Here is a 17,230-nt window from a genome sequence, read left to right on the forward strand (position 1 = left end):
CCTATTATGCCCCCTTTACTAGCCTCCTCCCCCAGCCAAACTTAAAAGGCCTTAATGTAGTAAACCTTCTTCATTCTAGGGTTGCTCTAACCCAGGGGTTGGCAAAGTTTTTGTGGCTTGGGCTGGTTCACTGTCCCGCAGATGCCACGGTGGGCCGGAGTGTGCGCATGCTCAAACACTATTTCCAGCACGGAGGAGGCATGCGCAGCTTCCCATTGGCTGCAGGAGCTTTCTGCAGCCAATGGGAAGCCGGCTAGTGTCATGGAAGGCAGTTCCAGCTCTGCTCCACGCCGGTTTAGTGCAGCGCACAGGAGCCGACCGAATGGGGGACAGGGGTCCATGGGTGGTTAAACGACCCCCATGGGGCACTTGTGGCCCATGGGCCTTCGGTTGCCGATCCCTGCTCTAACCAGTTGATTATTCTGGCTTCCCTTTCAAGGATGTAAATCAATGGGTGAGAGGTGCCAGTTCGCCCATGGTTTCCTATGGATGCAGCTGTTTGCAGTTCTCTTCTCCCTAGTTTTACTGAGCAGGAGCCAATTGCACCCACTTCACTCATCGCTGGTAGTGTGCAGAGGAAACAAACCACAATCCCTGGCTTAGCATCACATCCACCCCAGAGACGATGGGTTGTTTCACTTGTAGCAGAGCACGGTCAGTAAGCCCAAGAGCAAACCTTTAGCTAAAGATCTTGGCTTGTTGCAAATGTTGCAGCCAAAACAAGCCGCTCTCCCCAGTTCAGATGTGAGACTAAGCCAGGGATTGTGCTTTGTTCCTCCCTAGCAGGGAGGTGCATAGCAGGTGCCAGTGGGCCATGATGGCCAAATGTAGCCAGTGAACCCGGTGAACACTGAGAAGCCAGAGGGGGGTGGGGATGGTCTTCATTGCCCCCCTGCACAGCTCAATAGGGAAGAGAGCTAAAGCCTTGAAAATGTTGCTTGCGTTGCGCAATTGATTCATGACATCTTCAATTTAGTTGCACCAAAATGTTATACAGTATATGATATGGTAAATTACTTTTAAGTTTACATTCTAGAGGAGGGATCTAAAGGAGAGTACTGTTTGATGGGGGAGGATGGCATGGGCCCCCATCTCTATCTTTAGCAAACCATTATCAGACAGTGAAGTGTCCCATACTGAACTAAGGCTTTGGGCATCTTTCCACCCAGTGAACATGGCCATTCACGGTGGCCCCTGTGTACCTTTCATGGCTTTGTGGCCAGCCAGGAGCAGAAATGCTGAATCAGCAGATTGGAGAGAATCATCCACCCCCCTTTTTTTAAAAAAAGACCCAGGCACGTGGACGTGTCTTCAGTGACACACTTCTCTCCCACCCCCGAGATATATCTTGCTTGCGCACTCTCTCTCTCTGAAGTTAGGAATGTTTCTTTTCTTGCAGCATCAGCAAAAGTGTGTGCCCGTGTGTGTAAATGAGGGGGGGGGAGAGTTGTGTGTGTGGTGCATGTGTGTGCGTTTTATCAAGCCGTGAGCACTCTGCTCCTTGGAGTGATAAGCTCTAAACCGACCAAGACTGTCAGTCTGAGTTGGAGGGTTTAGAAATATTGGGACGAATAATTAGATTTCATATCGTTACTGCTGCAGCCATCGAAGGATCAGGCAGATTAATTTTTCTCCTCTCTCTCTCTCTCTCTCTCTCTCTCTCTCTCTCCCTCCTCTGCTCATTAATATTCATTAGCGGCACATGAAGGCAGAGAGGAGCCGAGGCAAAGTTGGGGGGGGGGGAGAGAGAATGAGGAAGGCCAGCGCTGCTGCTCATCTCAAAGAAAGTGTCTCTCTGCCCAGGGCATGGCTGTAAACCCTGTGGATCCTCCAGGTATGGTTCAGGCCCAGCTCCCATCATCTCTGACGATTGGCCGTGGGGCTGCTGGGATCTGGAGGCCAGGCACACCACAGCTTCCCAAATCCTGACCCAGAGCCGTCTCTTCCTCCATCCACACTCCCTCCAGCCTTTCCTGAGCCTTTTCTCATTGCACACTATCCTTTGTAAGGCACAGCAGTTAGAGTTAAGCACAGTATTCCAAGTATAGTCACACCATCTTTGTTTTTGCACCTTTGTTCCTGAGATGGAGCACCCATATGTACCTAATGCTGGATTTAGGGCACTGGAGATGCACATGTTCCATGAATTAGCCTGGGGAGTTTTTTTTTACTTCTTCTTTCACCAGAGGCAGTGTGGATGCTGAATTGACAGGACAGAGTGCTTTGCACTAACCTGCCACCTTTTAAAGAGGGGGACGTAGATCTGTGGGTCACCTGAAGGGGGTGTCGTCGTCAATTTGTTTTTTATTTATTTATTGCACACTGGCAAGCATAAATGTGATTGAGGCAATTTGCATTCATTAGAGCGTGTGTCTGCCCTGGAAGATCTCATGAAAAAAACCTCCCTAGGCTTCTTCCGGACACACCTTTTTTGTTGCTGTACCAGTCAGAGGTTGTACTCAGGGCAACCCTGTATAGATCTGAGGCCTTGCCATTCTTGTTTCACTGGATCTTTTGACTCTCACAAGCCTCCTTTGGGCTGGGACTAGCCCCAAGATCAGTCTCATATGCACAAAACTGAATGGTTCGTCATTTTCTTCTTGGGCTCAGGGAACACCTTTTACGTTGGGATCAGGGGAGAGAGGGCTCAGAACAGACACCTGTCAAATCTAGCCAGTGCTTACAGATGCCACTTCTTTCATGGGGTGGAAAGAAGCCTCACATGGCAGTTGTGCTTCTTGTCATGGCTTTGGGCCTTGTGGCTGGCTTGGCCTGCCCCAAAACAGGGTGCTCTTCCCATCTCTGCTGACCATCTGTGGCCGCGTCAGCAACACAAGGATTGTTCGCCCGGCCCGGGACGCCACCGAGGCCCTTCCTCTTGTCTCCCCCAAGCAGAGTGAGGCTGCTCCAGCTCCGTCCCATCCCTCTTGCTTCCCTCCCTCCCTCCCCCAATCTCTTTTCCTCTCTCTGCATGGCTGAGGTTAGGGGTGAAGTGGCTGTTTCCTCCCCAGCCGGTGATGGTCGGCCCTCAGGTTAAGAAGAAGAGGAAATAACAAGCTTGTTGTGTTCGCAGTCACGCTCCGCCAGCCGTTGGCCATGCCACGGGGTTGCCCAGGCAGCAAGCAGTGGGCTCAGTTTCCCCATGGAGGGGTGGGCTATCCAGAGGCGGAGGCCTCTCTGTAGGAGGCTTGCTGGGACCCCTTTGTTAGTGCTACCCTGTGGGGAGTTAAGCCTGGGCTTTCTTTCTGGGAGACCCAAGGATGGCAGACTGACCGGTGTGTGAGAGAGAGAGAGCGAGGGAGGAGATGGGAGCAAAGTGGTGTTCCCCAGTTGTGTACTCAACCAGGCATGCAGCTGCTACGATCTGCGCCACATTCACACCATACTTTTAAATCACTGTGATGCCACTTTAAACAACCAAAGAATTCTGGGAGCTGCAGTTTGTTAAGGGTGCTGAGAGTTGTCAAGAGGCCACTATTCCCTTCACAGAGTTCTCTGCAAAGAGGAACTGACTGTTAAACCACTCTGAGAATTGCAGCTCTGTGAGGGGAATCTCTATGATACCACTTTAAACAGTCATGGCTTCCCCCAAAGAATTCTGGGTGGTGTAGTTTGTTAAAGGTGCTGAGTGTTGTTAGGGGATTCCCAATCCCCTCACCGAGTTACAGTTCCCAGCGTGGTTTAACAATCAATCCCTCTTCACATAGGGAACTCTGACAGTTGTAGTTCTAGGAAGCCAACAGGGGCCTCATAACACCCTCAACAGACTACAGCTCCCAGAATTCTTTGGGGGAAGCCATCTCTGTTTAAAGTGGTATCACAGTGCTTTAAATGCATGGTGTGAATGTGGCCTTGGTCTTGTCATCTTTGACCCAGATTTGGCTGTGATCATCAGTTCCCTCCCTTGCTACGTGACCAAACTGATCTTGCCACTAGGCCAGTGAAAGGATGAATCAGCTGCTTGGAGGTCAGCCATCTCTGGATGGAAGCAGCCATACAGACATATACCACTCATCATCCATTTTGCCATCAATTTTGATTTTAATTAATTCTTATGATGTTTTTATAATGTTGCACTATTTTAGTGTTGTTAGCCGCCCTGAGCCCGGCTTCGGCTGGGGAGGGCGGGATATAAATAAAATTTATTATTATTATTATTATTATTATTATTATTATTATTATCCATACACATTGTGCTTCCTTTCCCTATCCTCATGACTCCTCGTGAGAGGAAAGGCTCCTTGCACAAGTGGTGGGAGGGTTCATGTGCTACATGTTGGGCTGGAGCATATGGGAAGGGTGGGACACTTCAGGGCCTGCGACCATATGCGCCACCCCCACCCCCCATCCTTCTCCAACTGGCCCTCAGAACTTTGCAGGCTACACCAGAAGCATTTTTGCCTGACTTAAATGTGCCTTTGAACCCTGGTAATACCTCTTGTTTGTCTGCATGGAGGATAAAGAGGGATGGGTGTAGGAACTAGCCTATTGTACAAAGGTCAAATTTACATTTGTTGTTCCACTCACTTTTGCCTCTGGAACCTCCCACCACTGGCATGTGGCCCCTGGAAGGTTGTCCATTCAACCTCCCCCCCCCCCCCATTTATGAAACTTATGCAAGTGTCTATTTTAGAAGAATTAGCTCGCTGAGACGTTCACACAGGGCATTTCAGTGGTTGGTGTGTGACTTCTGTTCTTGAGTTGTAGCCCAAAATATTTGGAGGGCCCCTGGTTGACAAAAGGTGCTCTGTATATACACACACTCCACACAATGTGGAACCAGGGTAACAGCTGAAGTGAAGAAACCACAATGTGCTGGTGAGGGTCCAGTTGTGTAAGTGACACATATGTTGTTGTTTTTTATATTTCTGTCTCTAGCCAAACCCACCTGTGACCCTGGTGCTGGAAGATGACAACTGCTGGCTGTTGAAGCTGCCCTTGGTTTCTGGAGAAGGCGATACCAACTCTGTGATCTACAAGAAGGGTAAGTATTTGGACAATGGCCTCTTGGCACCTGGCAGAAGTTGGAGGCATTTGATCTGTAGTGTTTTCTCAAAACAAGAACAGGGTTGCTTAACAGAGCCAGATTTTTTTTTTATTGGCACTTAAGGGCAGAGTTGGATTCCTAAGGGTTTTCTTAAGCCACAACCTAGTCTTTCTGTAATCGGTCCATTCTCTGGGCAGAGAGATGTCCCATCCCTTTTCATCTTCTCTGAACATCTTCATCTCCCCTCTCCAGTTTCCCTTTGATTAAGCCACACTTTGGCCAACCCACGGCCGCTGTCTGCAATATGAGGATAATCAAACTAGCCCACCTTAGAAGGTTGTTGTACATATTACAACACAACAGTGCAGATTACAACACAGTAGAATCATAGAATCATAGAGTTGGAAGAGACCACAAGGGCCATCGAGTCCAACCCCCTGCCAAGCAGGAAACACCATCAGAGCACTCCTGACATATGGTTGTCAAGCCTCTGCTTAAAGACCTCCAAAAAAGGAGACTCCACCACACTCCTTGGCAGCAAATTCCACTGTCGAACAGCTCTTACTGTCAGGAAGTTCTTCCTAATGTTTAGGTGGAATCTTCTTTCTTGTGGTTTGGATCCATTGCTCCGTGTCCGCTTCTCTGGAGCAGCAGTAGTGTGTGTGTGTGTGAGAGAGAGAGAGAGAGGGGTTGGGAGCACTTTGAGCTCACAAAAGCACTCTGTAAATGCTCAGGGTGATGGTGATGATTATCGCAACATATACAACACCATTAGTGTACGTAACTGCCCTTCAGATTATCATAGGCAACAAATTGGCCTCTGCCCTCTAAGATAAACACTATGGAAAATAGCAGAGGAAGGGAGAGACGAGAATAGCAAGGAATGAAGGTGGGCAATTTACAGTAGCATGTACCCAAGATATAACTACTGGTGGGCATGAGGGTTTGACGGTTAAGCCAAAGCCCACCTGGGGGGGGGGAATGGTTTGGAGACAGATTTCAAGAGAAAGACATGAAGGCAGGCAGATGTGGTACTGTGGAAACATTTAGGGAGGGTGTTCCAGCCATAGGGAAGCCCAGGATAATAGGCAAGGGACCTTCAGGTGGCTGAGAGTAAAAAGAAAAAGGGGGGAAAGATTGAGACGGCATAGGTATGGGGCAGCAGAGTGGCAAACGGGGAGGGATAAGGAAATGGTCAATGCTAGCTTTTGACAAGCCATGGGCTGATGCTGCCACCTCTGGGTGGTTTTGTGTATTGCATGCATCAGCTGCTAACAACATTATTCTTATTTATTCAGTTTATTTGGTCCCACTTATATCCTATCCTTTTGCCTCCGAGGGGACTCAGAGTAACGGTTTAGCTGCAGCCTAACCCTGCAAGGTACATTAGGCTGAGATAGTGATTTGCAAAAGGCCACTTAATGAACTGTGTATGGATTTGAACCTCAGTTTTTCTCACTTTCAGGTTTTAATTGAGAATTTATTTCTCTGGTGCTCCGATCTATGTGTACCAATAGCCATGATGCAGTATTAAGTACCCAAACAGGGTTTTTTTTCTGGAAAGAAAAAAAAAGACCCTGGAACAAACAAAACAAAAGAAGGAAACTGTTTCTTACTGTCACTCGGCTGCCTTTTCATCCTGGCCAGTGTTAACATATCCCATGGCATTTTCCAAACAATATCTAAGCTAAGCAAAGAGCCTTAAGCATGACTTTCTTTTGGGACACTTTACTCCTCTGAGGATACACTGGAATTTAGCTCAGGGTAGAAAATGTCCCCCCGCCCCAAACCAATTGTCTTATGCTTTTCATGGGGTTATTCAGAAGTAGGCATGAAGGAGAAATTTGATTCAGTTCACATTTAAAAGCCAACCTACCAAATTCACACTTTCTGAAACAATACGTGAGCCAAAACTCAGCAAACCCTTCAAAATCCACACTTCTCCGAATTCTGCATTGCAGTTCTCCAGCAAAAGGCATACATTAGAGTAAAATGCACATATTATGGTAAACTAAGAAGTTGGAAGTGGAGAAGTAGGGAGAGAGAGTGCTGCGAGTGGAGGGCTGTCCTTTTTCCATCCTTGGGACCCCCTCCCAGGAAACTCACCCAACTTTCTGCTCCCTGGAAGTGGGTGAGTGCAGTGGAGCTGATTAACTGCTGAACAGGACAGACACCTGAGGAACCCATTTTGGTGCCTGCCCATGAAAGCAAGCCTGGAGTGAGAGGCTAGGATGATGCCAACAGTTTCCAGGATGAACCCTCTTCTTTGTCAAATTATGTGGGTGATCTGTGAGCTTGTTTTGGGCCCTGAGTGTGAGTCAGAGTGGATGGGTGGAGTCCTGGGTAAGAGTGAGGAGATGGCGTGGGTGTGCCAGATGGAGACACGATTTATGTTGGTCTATATTAATTAGCCGTTTGTATTAATGTAACATTTTTGTCATGCTGGCCACATGACCCGGAAGCTGTCTGCGGACAAACGCCGGCTCCCTCGGCCTATAGAGTGAGATGAGTGCGCAGCCCCAGAGTCGTCTGCGACTGGACCTAACGGTCAGGGGTACCTTTACCTTTAACATTTTTGCATATGTAACAGTGTGTATTTTTGTAGCATTTGTTGCTTAAGTTGTCTTCGCTGTTGCTGCTTTAGTTTTCTGTACACCGCATGGAGATATTTTTATATATTAAGTGGTACAGGGATGGTGCAAAGAAAGGTAATAAAAGAAAGGATATAGCAGTTTAAAAAACAGCATGCAAATATGCATTATATCAGTGGAAACTACTTTGCGATAATTTGTATATTAAGAGAAATTAGCTCTAAAATGTCGATAATAATCTACATGAGGACTTAAAAAAAAAAGAAATAAAATAAATTGCAAGTGTGGAGACCTGAACTGAATACTTGGGAAATGAGAAACTGAAAGAAACCCAAATGTGACCAATGTGACCATTCTTACAGAGAAGTGGCTAATCTAATTTAATGGTCTTTCTCCCCACCCATTGCCATATCTGCAGATGATTCCATCTGGTGCAAAACCACCAAAGCCATCTCAGAAGGAGACGCACTGAGTGCGTTTGTCATGGCTGAGCCAATGGGGATTCCCAACCACACTGTGAAGACTGAGCCTGAGGGGCCTTCTTACCCAGCGGCACTGGCCCCTGAAATCCAGCTTCTGCCACAGCAAGCGGGCATGGCAGCCATCTTGGCCACAGCGGTTGTGAACAGTAAGTACCCAGGGTATGGCCCATACTTTTTATGCCCCCTGGATCCCAAATTTAGGGCACCTGCAGATGGTCATTATTGTGTGGAAGGGCAAAACAGACATTGAGGTTTGCTTAATTAAAGAGGATGAAAGTGCTTTGTCACCCTAGCACAAAAAATGCAGTTTTAAGCCAGCAATGTGTACATAGCCCAAGTCTTGTATACAGTAATACCTCCACGAACGTCCGCCTCATCCAGCGTCCATTCCGGCGAACATCTGCGGCAAACCCGGAAGTACTGGAACAGGTTACTTCTGGATTTGCCGCATGCGCAGAAGCACTAAATCATGCTTCGCACTTGCGCAGAAGTACAAACCACTCAATGCGCAGATGCAATGCTTTGCCCTGCATCCTTTTCGGCTAGTGGCCAGGGCTCCGGAACAGATCCCAGTCGCAAAACAAGGTGCGACTGTAAAGAGAGGTTGAAGGAGTTGCTTATATTTAGCCTATGAAAGAGGCAGCACAGAGGTGATTATATCTGAAGAGCTGTCAAACAGAGGATTGAGCAAATTTCTTTTCTGCCACTCCAGAGGGCAGGGCCCAAGTGGACAGATTCATACTAAACGATCTCAAAGACATCTGGTTGGACATTGTGGGGACAGGATGCTGGACTTGATTGGCTACTGGCCTGATCCCATAGGTCTCTTCTGATGTCCTTATTAGAGGAAATTTCTGGAGGCTACAATCTGTTCAATAGCAGGAGAGACTGTCACCTTGAGAGGTGGTGGACTCCCCTTGATTTGATGCTGGAGTTGAGGAATCCAGATAGATATAGCTGGTGCTTCCTTTATTTTATTTTCCCCCTCCCTCTCCTCGACTTTCTCCCTTCTGTCCAGAGGACGTCTTTCCCTGCAAGGACTGTGGAATTTGGTACCGGAGCGAGAGGAACTTGCAGGCCCATTTGATGTACTATTGCGCCAGCCGCCAGAACGCCACGTCTCCCACGGTGGATGAAAAGCCCAAGGAGGCCTATCCGAATGAACGCATCTGCCCTTTCCCCCAGTGCAAGAAGAGCTGCCCCAGCGCCAGTTCTTTGGAGATACACATGCGGAGCCACAGTGGTACGAGGGTGCTGCCTCTGTCCTTCTGGGATGGGGGAGGGTGGTGGCTTTGGGCTTGTTGGAGGAATGAGGAGGAGGTGTTAAAGGAGACTGAACTAATTGGATTGCGGGAGAAGGGCAGCATTTCAGAAGGTGGGGGGGGTTATTTGTGAGTGAGAGAGACGGAGACAAAGAGTGCAGGCATGCAAAAGACACAGCAAGGTTTAGAGCAAAGGTAGCTAACCTCCTGCCCTCCAGATGCTGTGGGGATCTGGGTTGGCAAAGCATTTTGGCAGGGGGTGCTTTTCAGCTGCATCCCAGAAACGTTGCAGAAGATCCTGATATGTTTCTCTGGGAACAGTCTACTAAAGTGTTGGGAATCTTAGGTGAAGTTGTAGCAGAAGTTCCAGTCACCACACAGAGGCAGCTTAAGGTCCCAATTTTTTACTGCAGCAGAAGATAAGGCTTCAGTAACACAGTTCCAGATGTTGATATGTGCAGATACATACATACAAGTACGAAGTATTTCTGTAGCTCTAGCTGTTTGAAGCATAACAGACTCTGACTCACTTCTCAAGACTGACCCTGACACACAGCACAAGGCCCACTCACTGACTGATGAGCTGACACACCTTAATCACTTACATAGACAGCACTGGGCTGTTGACATAGCAGCTGGCTTAACTGTTGGCTTATCCCATACATGAGGCTATTTGTGCATCTGAAAAAAGTAACTCCTTCCTCCATATCCAATTTCTCCAACATAAAGGGCACTGGAATGCTCTGGGCCCTTCCCTGCTGTTTGGGTGATGGAACAAGTCTTGTGGTCACCTTTCTCATGCTGTTGTCTCCTTCTGGCTTCTCTTTCAGGAGAGAGGCCATTTGTGTGCCTTATCTGCCACTCTGCCTTCACCACAAAAGCCAACTGTGAGCGTCACTTGAAGGTCCACACAGACACACTGAACGGTAATCCCCAATCAATATTGGAGTGAGAGATCCAGCTCACAAGCAGTGCTCCGTAGAGGTAGACCACTGGCAGTACTGTTTAGCTAGAGCACTGTTTGGTTTCAATGGGGACAGGCTTTTTAGAAGTGGTTAAAACAAAAAAGTAAGGTGGTCCCCATCACAGAGTGTGTTAGCCAGTGCGGTGTAGTGGTTATAGTATGTTGGACCTCGAACCTGGGAGGCTGGGGTTCACATAGACATGAAGTTCACCAGTTGACCCTGGACCAAAGTCTGCCTCTCAGCCTAACCTACCTCGCAGAATTGTTGCAGGAGCTGAGTGAGGAGAGGCGGAGAACCATGTACCTCTATTGGGATTTTTGTTTCTTTTAAAAAAATTTATACAGCCCTTCATCCAAGGATCACAGGGCGGTTTACAATATAGAAACACAAAAATGCATAACAAAAACAATACCCCTGGATCCAACCACAATTGAAAAGGCCATGGATTGTTTAATTAGCCAAAGGCCTGGGACAAGAGGAATGTTTTTGCCTGGTGCCTAAAGATAAGTATTGAAGGTGCCGGGGTGAGCCTCCCTGGGGAGAGCCTTCCACAAACAGGAAGCCATCTTGAGCTCCTTGGAGGGAAAGGTGGGATATAAATGAAATAAATAGACACAAAAGTGCTTGTCCTCCTGCCCGCTCAACAATCCAGTGGCAACTCATGGTGGCGTTATACCACCTTGAGGATCAGAGACAGTATGGGTGGTATTCAGCTCAGTTTTACTCAGAGGAGATGTATTAGAACTAATGGACCGAGCTTAGTCATTCATTTACATGGGTCTGTTTTGAGTAAGACATAGTTGAAAACCACCCAGTGACTCTGAGCACCAGCAGCTGGGAATTGCAAGTGGGAAGAGTTGCTGTTGCACTCTGGTTTTGCTTCTGAGCCTCCCAGAATGGCCACTGTGAGAACAAGATGCTAGACTAGATGGGCTAAGGGTGGTCTTAGGTGGCCTTGTTCTGCATGTAGCGTAGCAGAGCTGTCTGGAGGTCCTCCTCTGTGCAGTCAACAGTGCTTCCCTCCATCAGATGACCTCACACCCTTGCTAATGTGTGGAGCTCTTGCTCACCTCCTTCACACTCAAAGCCCGACAAAATATTAGACCATGGTTCAGTGGTATAGCACCAGCTCTGCCTTCAGAAGGTCCCTGGGTTCATCCTAAGCATCTTCCATTAGGGAAGCAGGGCTCAGAAAGGACCCCTCTCTGAGACCTGGGAGAGCTGCTGCCAGTCAGAGTGGATGGCACTAGATTTAGGTGGGCTGGTAGGCGGTCTCAGCCTGAAGGCAGCTTCATACATCTTGATTTCTTAGCACTCTCCATTGTTTCTACAGGCGTCTGCCACAGCTGCGGATTCATCTCCACCACCAGGGACATCCTCTACAGTCACCTAGTCACAAATCATATGATCTGCCAGCCAGGTTCCAAGGGGGAGGTCTACGCCCAAAGCACCACCATTTCTGCCCCGGCCACCAAGCCCCTGGCCCCAGGTAAGTCAGGCTTCACGTGACATGGTGTGGTTTGGGTCTAGAACTAGGATCAGGAAGAGATCAGGTTCAAATCCCAGCTAAGCCAGCCTCACAGGGTGTTGTGAGGATAAAATGAGAAAGAGCTATGTACACCACCTTGCGCTTCTTACAGCGGAGGTGGGATAGAATTTTATGTTGTGGTTCTTACCATCATCATATTAATAATTATTGTTTAATTAATATATAATTATTTATTTCAGTGAGTCTAACTTAGTTGTATGAAATTCATTACCATTAATTTTTACTTTATTTAATAATATTATTAAGGGGATGGCCTGCCATAAATTGTTTTAAGAAGACAGGAACTTGCAGAGATTTGAGTCAGTTTGGAGGTTGTGTCCACAGAGGGGCTTATCTGTGGGTGTCACATATACAGCCAAGCTTTGTGGAAGAAGCATGCTCGGGGAACTAATGATGAGATGAACGCCCCTTTGTCAGGCTCAGAAAGCAGAACTGCTTTCCTCTGTGACTTGGAAACATCCTCAGTTCATTCTGAGTTTGATTCCAAGCTAATTCAAACCTCATCATGGCCCTTGTTATGGGACTGTGATAAAGCAACAGAGTCTGAATCTTCCCATTCACCTGCCTGTCTACATGACTTGCTGCCTGGGCCAGAGGAGCAGTGGGAGGGAGGAAATCTCCCTCCCTGCTGCCCCCACTCTTTGGCTACCTAGGAGCTTGGAGCACTGGGCAAAGTAGTTTTTCTAGTGCTATTGGCCAGTAGTGTTGGGGAAAGTACATTTCCCCAAATCCCTTCCATTCCACTACTGGCCAAGCATTAAGGAAGAAGGTATGTGGCCAGTATTGGGGAGGAATTGGAGCAGGACTTGTTCTTTTCTAGATAGGATTTTAATCTGAGCCCGAGAAGAATCTGGGCGGAATAATTTCCATTTTGCTTCCCAGGCAAGCTTTACAAGCAGCCACAATCCGTAGATCTCTGAGCCAAAAATTACAAGATTCAGTGACAATGCTACAGCCAGCCACCTCAGGGCTGTGAGGATATGGCTGAGCCACTACCTAAGCACCTCTTCCTTCTCCCTACAGGTCTGAACACGCCAGGCCCAGCCTCCACCTTCAAGTGCAGCTTCTGTGGCTATGTGGCTGACTGCTTGCTCAGCCTCCAACAGCACGTGGTCCTGCACAGCACCGCTGCAGTTGTACTGCCAGGCCTGGAGCCCAAGGCTGCCCAGAGCCAGCTGGACACCCCTGCCAAACTGGCAACACAGGGGGTGATGGCGCCCCCTACGGAGGAAGCGGCAAATGGCTCCCCACCCCAAGAAGGTTTCTCCTCCACACTGGGGGATGGGGTGACAGTAGTGCAGATCAAGGAGGAGCCTGAAGACGAGGGGGAAGCCCTCAAGGGGACCTCCCAGACAGGGGCAACCACTGGTCCTGAGCTGGAGCCAGACACCTCCTCTCGCGCATCCTCTCCACGTAGCCTGCATTCAGTAAAGGTGAAGTCTGAAATCACCAGCCCCACGCCCGGGTCCAGCCCAGTGCCCAGCGAGCCCGGGTCAAGCACACCTGGTGGCACGATATTTCTCCCCCAGTACATGTTTGGCCACGAGGCCACGGTGGTGCCCCAAGCCTCAGAGATCCTGGCCAAGATGTCGGAGCTGGTGCACAGCCGCCTGAAGCAAGGCCACACCGTGGTGCCCCCTGTCCTCTTCCCAGGCACCCCAGTGCCCAAGGGCGCCACCTGCTTTGAGTGCGAGATCACCTTCAACAACATCAACAACTACTACGTCCACAAGCGGCTGTACTGCTCCAGCCGCCGCTTGGCAGAGGAGAGCCCCCCCGGCCCTCGCAAGCTGAAGGCTGCTCCTTCAGTGCCCCCCAAAGGCCCTCCCACACCTGGAGTCCTCCTCTCGCCCCCACTACTGGGAGACAGCAAGGCCACAATTGAGGGGGAAGCTGGGCCAGGCGCCAGCCCACCCAGTGTCCCAGAGGTCAAGCAAGAGATCAAGGTGGAGGAGGGTGGGGCAAAAACCAGCCCCTCCCCTGAGGCCGATGGGACGGGGCGCATCAGTGAGGACAGCCGGAGCCCTGGGGGCAGCTCCATGGAGGAGCCAGACGATGACCCCAGCCGGACTGTGTGCGAAGCCTGCAACATCCGCTTCAGCCGCCATGAGACGTACATGGTGCACAAGCGCTACTACTGTGCCTCCCGCCACGACCCGCCACTGCGGCGGGCTGGCGCTGCGGGCAAGGTGCCCTTCCTCCCCCAGCCGATCCGTACACGCAAGCGGCGCAAGCTGTACGAAATCCACAATGCCGCCAACCAGCTCAGCGGTGCCCCGGATGCCACCCACCCCGAGGTGCCCCCCGTGGTCCCAGCTCTCATTCCCGTGGTCAAGGCTGCCCCCTCCCCCAGCTCAAGCCCCGACACGGACGGCCCCATTGACCTGAGCAAGAAGCCCCGCCTCCACAGCGGTGCGGAAGTGCTGCCGGCCTCCCTCCTGCCGCTGGCCGACTACCACGAGTGCACAGCCTGTCGCATCAGCTTCCACAGCCTGGACAGCTACCTGGCCCACAAGAAGTACTACTGCCCGGCCACACCCTTGCAGCCCAGCACCCTCGAGCATCTGCAGAAGATCAAAGGGGCCGTCCCAGCTGTGCCGAAACCTCGAGGCAGCCCCGAAGGGCTGAGCGAGGAACCCGAAGCGGCATTAGTCAAAGTAGAGAAGGGGGTCCCTTCTGTGAGCCCTGCAGCACCCCCGCCTGCCTTCCCTGGCCTGGACTCGCCTCCGCAGCGCTACCTGGATGCCAAAGCCCTGCACCTCCCAAGCGCCAAGGTGCCCCTGGTGGTGTGCCCCTACTGCCCGCTCAACGGAGCCATTAAGGGAGACTTGGTGGAGCATTTCCGCAATGCCCATGGCCTATTTGTTGCCAAAACGGTGGCTGGCGCCACGTTGATAGAGGCCACCCGGACGCTGGCGGAGGGCAGCCTGCTCCCGCCGCTGCCCACTGCCTCCCCACCACAGCCCCTCCCCAGACTGCGCAAGGACAGCTTCAATGGCAAGGAGCCTCCCACTCCTTCCGTCTCCAACGGGAGCCCGCGCCCTACCGTCTCCCCACAGCCCCTTCTCCCCCTCTCCCCTCCTGCCCCCTTGCCCATCTCCCCCTTGCCTGAAGCAACACCCAACGCCCCTCCTGGGTACACGGACAAAAGCATGCAGACCCCACTGGGCAAAGGACCCCCCACCCCTGTGGCCAACGGCAACCACAGGTACTGCCGCCTCTGCAACATCAAGTTCAGCAGCCTGTCGACCTTCATTGCCCACAAGAAGTACTACTGCTCCTCACACGCTGCCGAGCACGTCAAGTAAAGCCTTGTCCAGGCCTGGGTGTTGTTTGGCATCCCGGAATCACAGCCTCTGGTCACTCATGGCTATGTGGGGGCAGGGACGTAGGGCTTGGGAGCAGCCAGTCGTGATGGACTCTCCTGCCGTCGAGAGCGTCCCATGCCCCCTGCTCTGGACCTGGGGAAGGGTTGTTTTTGCACTAGGGCTGTGAAAAGGGGGCAGGTTCTTCCTTAAGGTGCCAGTGGAGCCCTGGAGAGGGGGGCAGCCAAGTTGCACGCAGGGGCTCGGAGGAGCTGAAGGAAGCCATGGGGATGCCTTCCTTACAAAGTGGGCGCCCCAGCTCACAGACTCGGTGTAAACCCTTCCTCTCAATCCCAGCGCTAATAAGAGATCAGGGATCACTCTACCCCACCCACCCCCTCCTTTTTACATCTGGGGGAGTTTGAGGCCAGTTTGCGGGGGAGGTGCACTGCTCTGCCCCTTCTCCAGCCCTGATTGTCTAGAATGAATTGACCTGAAAACAATAACAGTGGCGGCATTTCAGAAAGGGCAGCAGCTGCACAGGTGAAATCTTGGGGCAAAGGGCCAGGTTGCCAGCTTCTGAATGGGAGCCTCTCTGCTTTTCTAGTGCATCCCCCAACTCAGCCAACCCCTCTGGAGGCCCAAGTTGCTTCCTATCTCTGCTTTCTATTTCCCCAATGCCTTTCTCCTAAGTTTTGGGGACTTTTCTCCACCAGGGGTGTTGGGGAAAGACCTCTCATACCCAGAGAGACCCCCAAGATATATCTGTCTCCTTTTTATTTTTTCAGGGCCTCACTTTAAGCCAGGGTTCCTGGACAGCAGCTCCCCCACCCCCACATCTCCTTTTTCTGCCCCACCTTTTTTTTGCTTTTGGAATATGAAGTCAGAATGATGAAGCAACTCCTTGAGCATGTACAGAGTGCATACCTATGTGCAGAGTGCATCCCACCATTGGGCACACACATCTTTCTCTGTTGGGAACTGGCTCCCCATCATCCCAAAGGCTTATGAGAGGTGGGAGAGAGCAACTGTCTTCACTTGGCAGTGAAGGAGCTATTCTCTGTATATGCTCAAGGGAGACCCTGATTTCTTGACATGCCTTGGTGTCTGAAAAAGTTATGGGGTTAAACCGTGGATCAGTGGAAAGCATCAGGCTTTCCATTGCAGAGGCATAGCTGGGGGAGTGCAGGGCACTGGGTGCCACACTGCGGGGGCGGCACTAGCCATGTGTCTCTCCTGGGAGTGGCGCGGGAGCTCATGTGCCTCCAAGGGCCTAACAAGGGTGGAATGACATACAGGTGACCTTGGGAACAGCTGGCTGTGCTTCTAGAGCAGTCAATCAAGAGTGAGGCACAGCTCTGCCAACTAGAACGGCCCAGGCCCAAATAACACAACTGGGTTTATTTCTACTTCAGTGGGCACTGTGCGAAGAATGAGGCTGAGCTGCAGTGCACTGACCAGGCAAAAAGCACCTTATGGTCCATCCACACTTGCCCCAGAACTCTTTCCTACTCCTTTTGCCCATTGACATCTTAGGATAGTGGCCGGAAGGCTCCAGGTGTTGGATCCCTAGGCATTCCTCAGCCAGGTAACTTGCACCAGATGGGTGGATGTCCATCCTCTTAAAGCAAAGCAAAGGAGCTCCCTCACATTGTCTGGTGGTCCCTTTCTGCAGAGGCAATGGGGGTGTAGGAGGGAGGGTTCCCCCGCCTCTGGGTGTGCATTTCTCCCTTTCCCTTCCCAAATTGTCGTCCGGTGGGTTTATGTAGAATCGATGTGGACTGGAACTGAATTGCAAACAAGAGAGCACTGAAGAGGGAAGGCAAGGCCTCTCCGCTTGGGAACTGTGTGTATAAGTGTGTACATAAATAAATGTCTACTAAATCTGTGCCTCCGGTTTCCATTGGTGTGGATGCCCCTGGATACATGTGAAAAGCTAGGGGCCCTTTTGCCAGAGGATTTGAAGTCCTGGCTGCTGATGAATGGAATCAGATAGTCGGGGGGGGGGGATGATCACAGAGCCATTTTTTTGCAATTGCGATGTTTCATTTGCTTCCATTTATTGCTTAAACTCCACTTTTCCTTCCTA

At 50.6% G+C, this 17,230-nt stretch overlaps 1 protein-coding gene across 5 annotated transcripts in view; it reads left to right on the forward strand.

The window, feature by feature from the left end:
• Positions 1–17,025, forward strand: part of ZFPM1 (zinc finger protein, FOG family member 1) — a 112,076-nt gene extending 95,051 nt beyond the window's left edge. For 3 of the 5 annotated variants that reach the window (XM_082229185.1, XM_082229188.1, XM_082229187.1), the window contains exons 5-10: positions 4,879–4,984; positions 7,997–8,206; positions 9,079–9,303; positions 10,153–10,248; positions 11,621–11,776; positions 12,860–17,025. In XM_082229185.1, coding sequence (XP_082085311.1) covers positions 4,879–4,984; positions 7,997–8,206; positions 9,079–9,303; positions 10,153–10,248; positions 11,621–11,776; positions 12,860–15,144 — 3,078 coding nt within the window. In that variant the 3' untranslated portion in view covers positions 15,145–17,025. The remainder of the gene's footprint in view (positions 1–4,878; positions 4,985–7,996; positions 8,207–9,078; positions 9,304–10,152; positions 10,249–11,620; positions 11,777–12,859) is intronic. The other 2 variants (XM_082229186.1, XM_082229189.1) reach the window with 2 other exon arrangements.
• The last annotated feature ends 205 nt before the right edge of the window (positions 17,026–17,230 follow it).

Source organism: Podarcis vaucheri, assembly GCF_965113315.1.
Source record: "Podarcis vaucheri genome assembly, chromosome: 7".
Lineage (NCBI taxonomy): Eukaryota > Metazoa > Chordata > Lepidosauria > Squamata > Lacertidae > Podarcis > Podarcis vaucheri.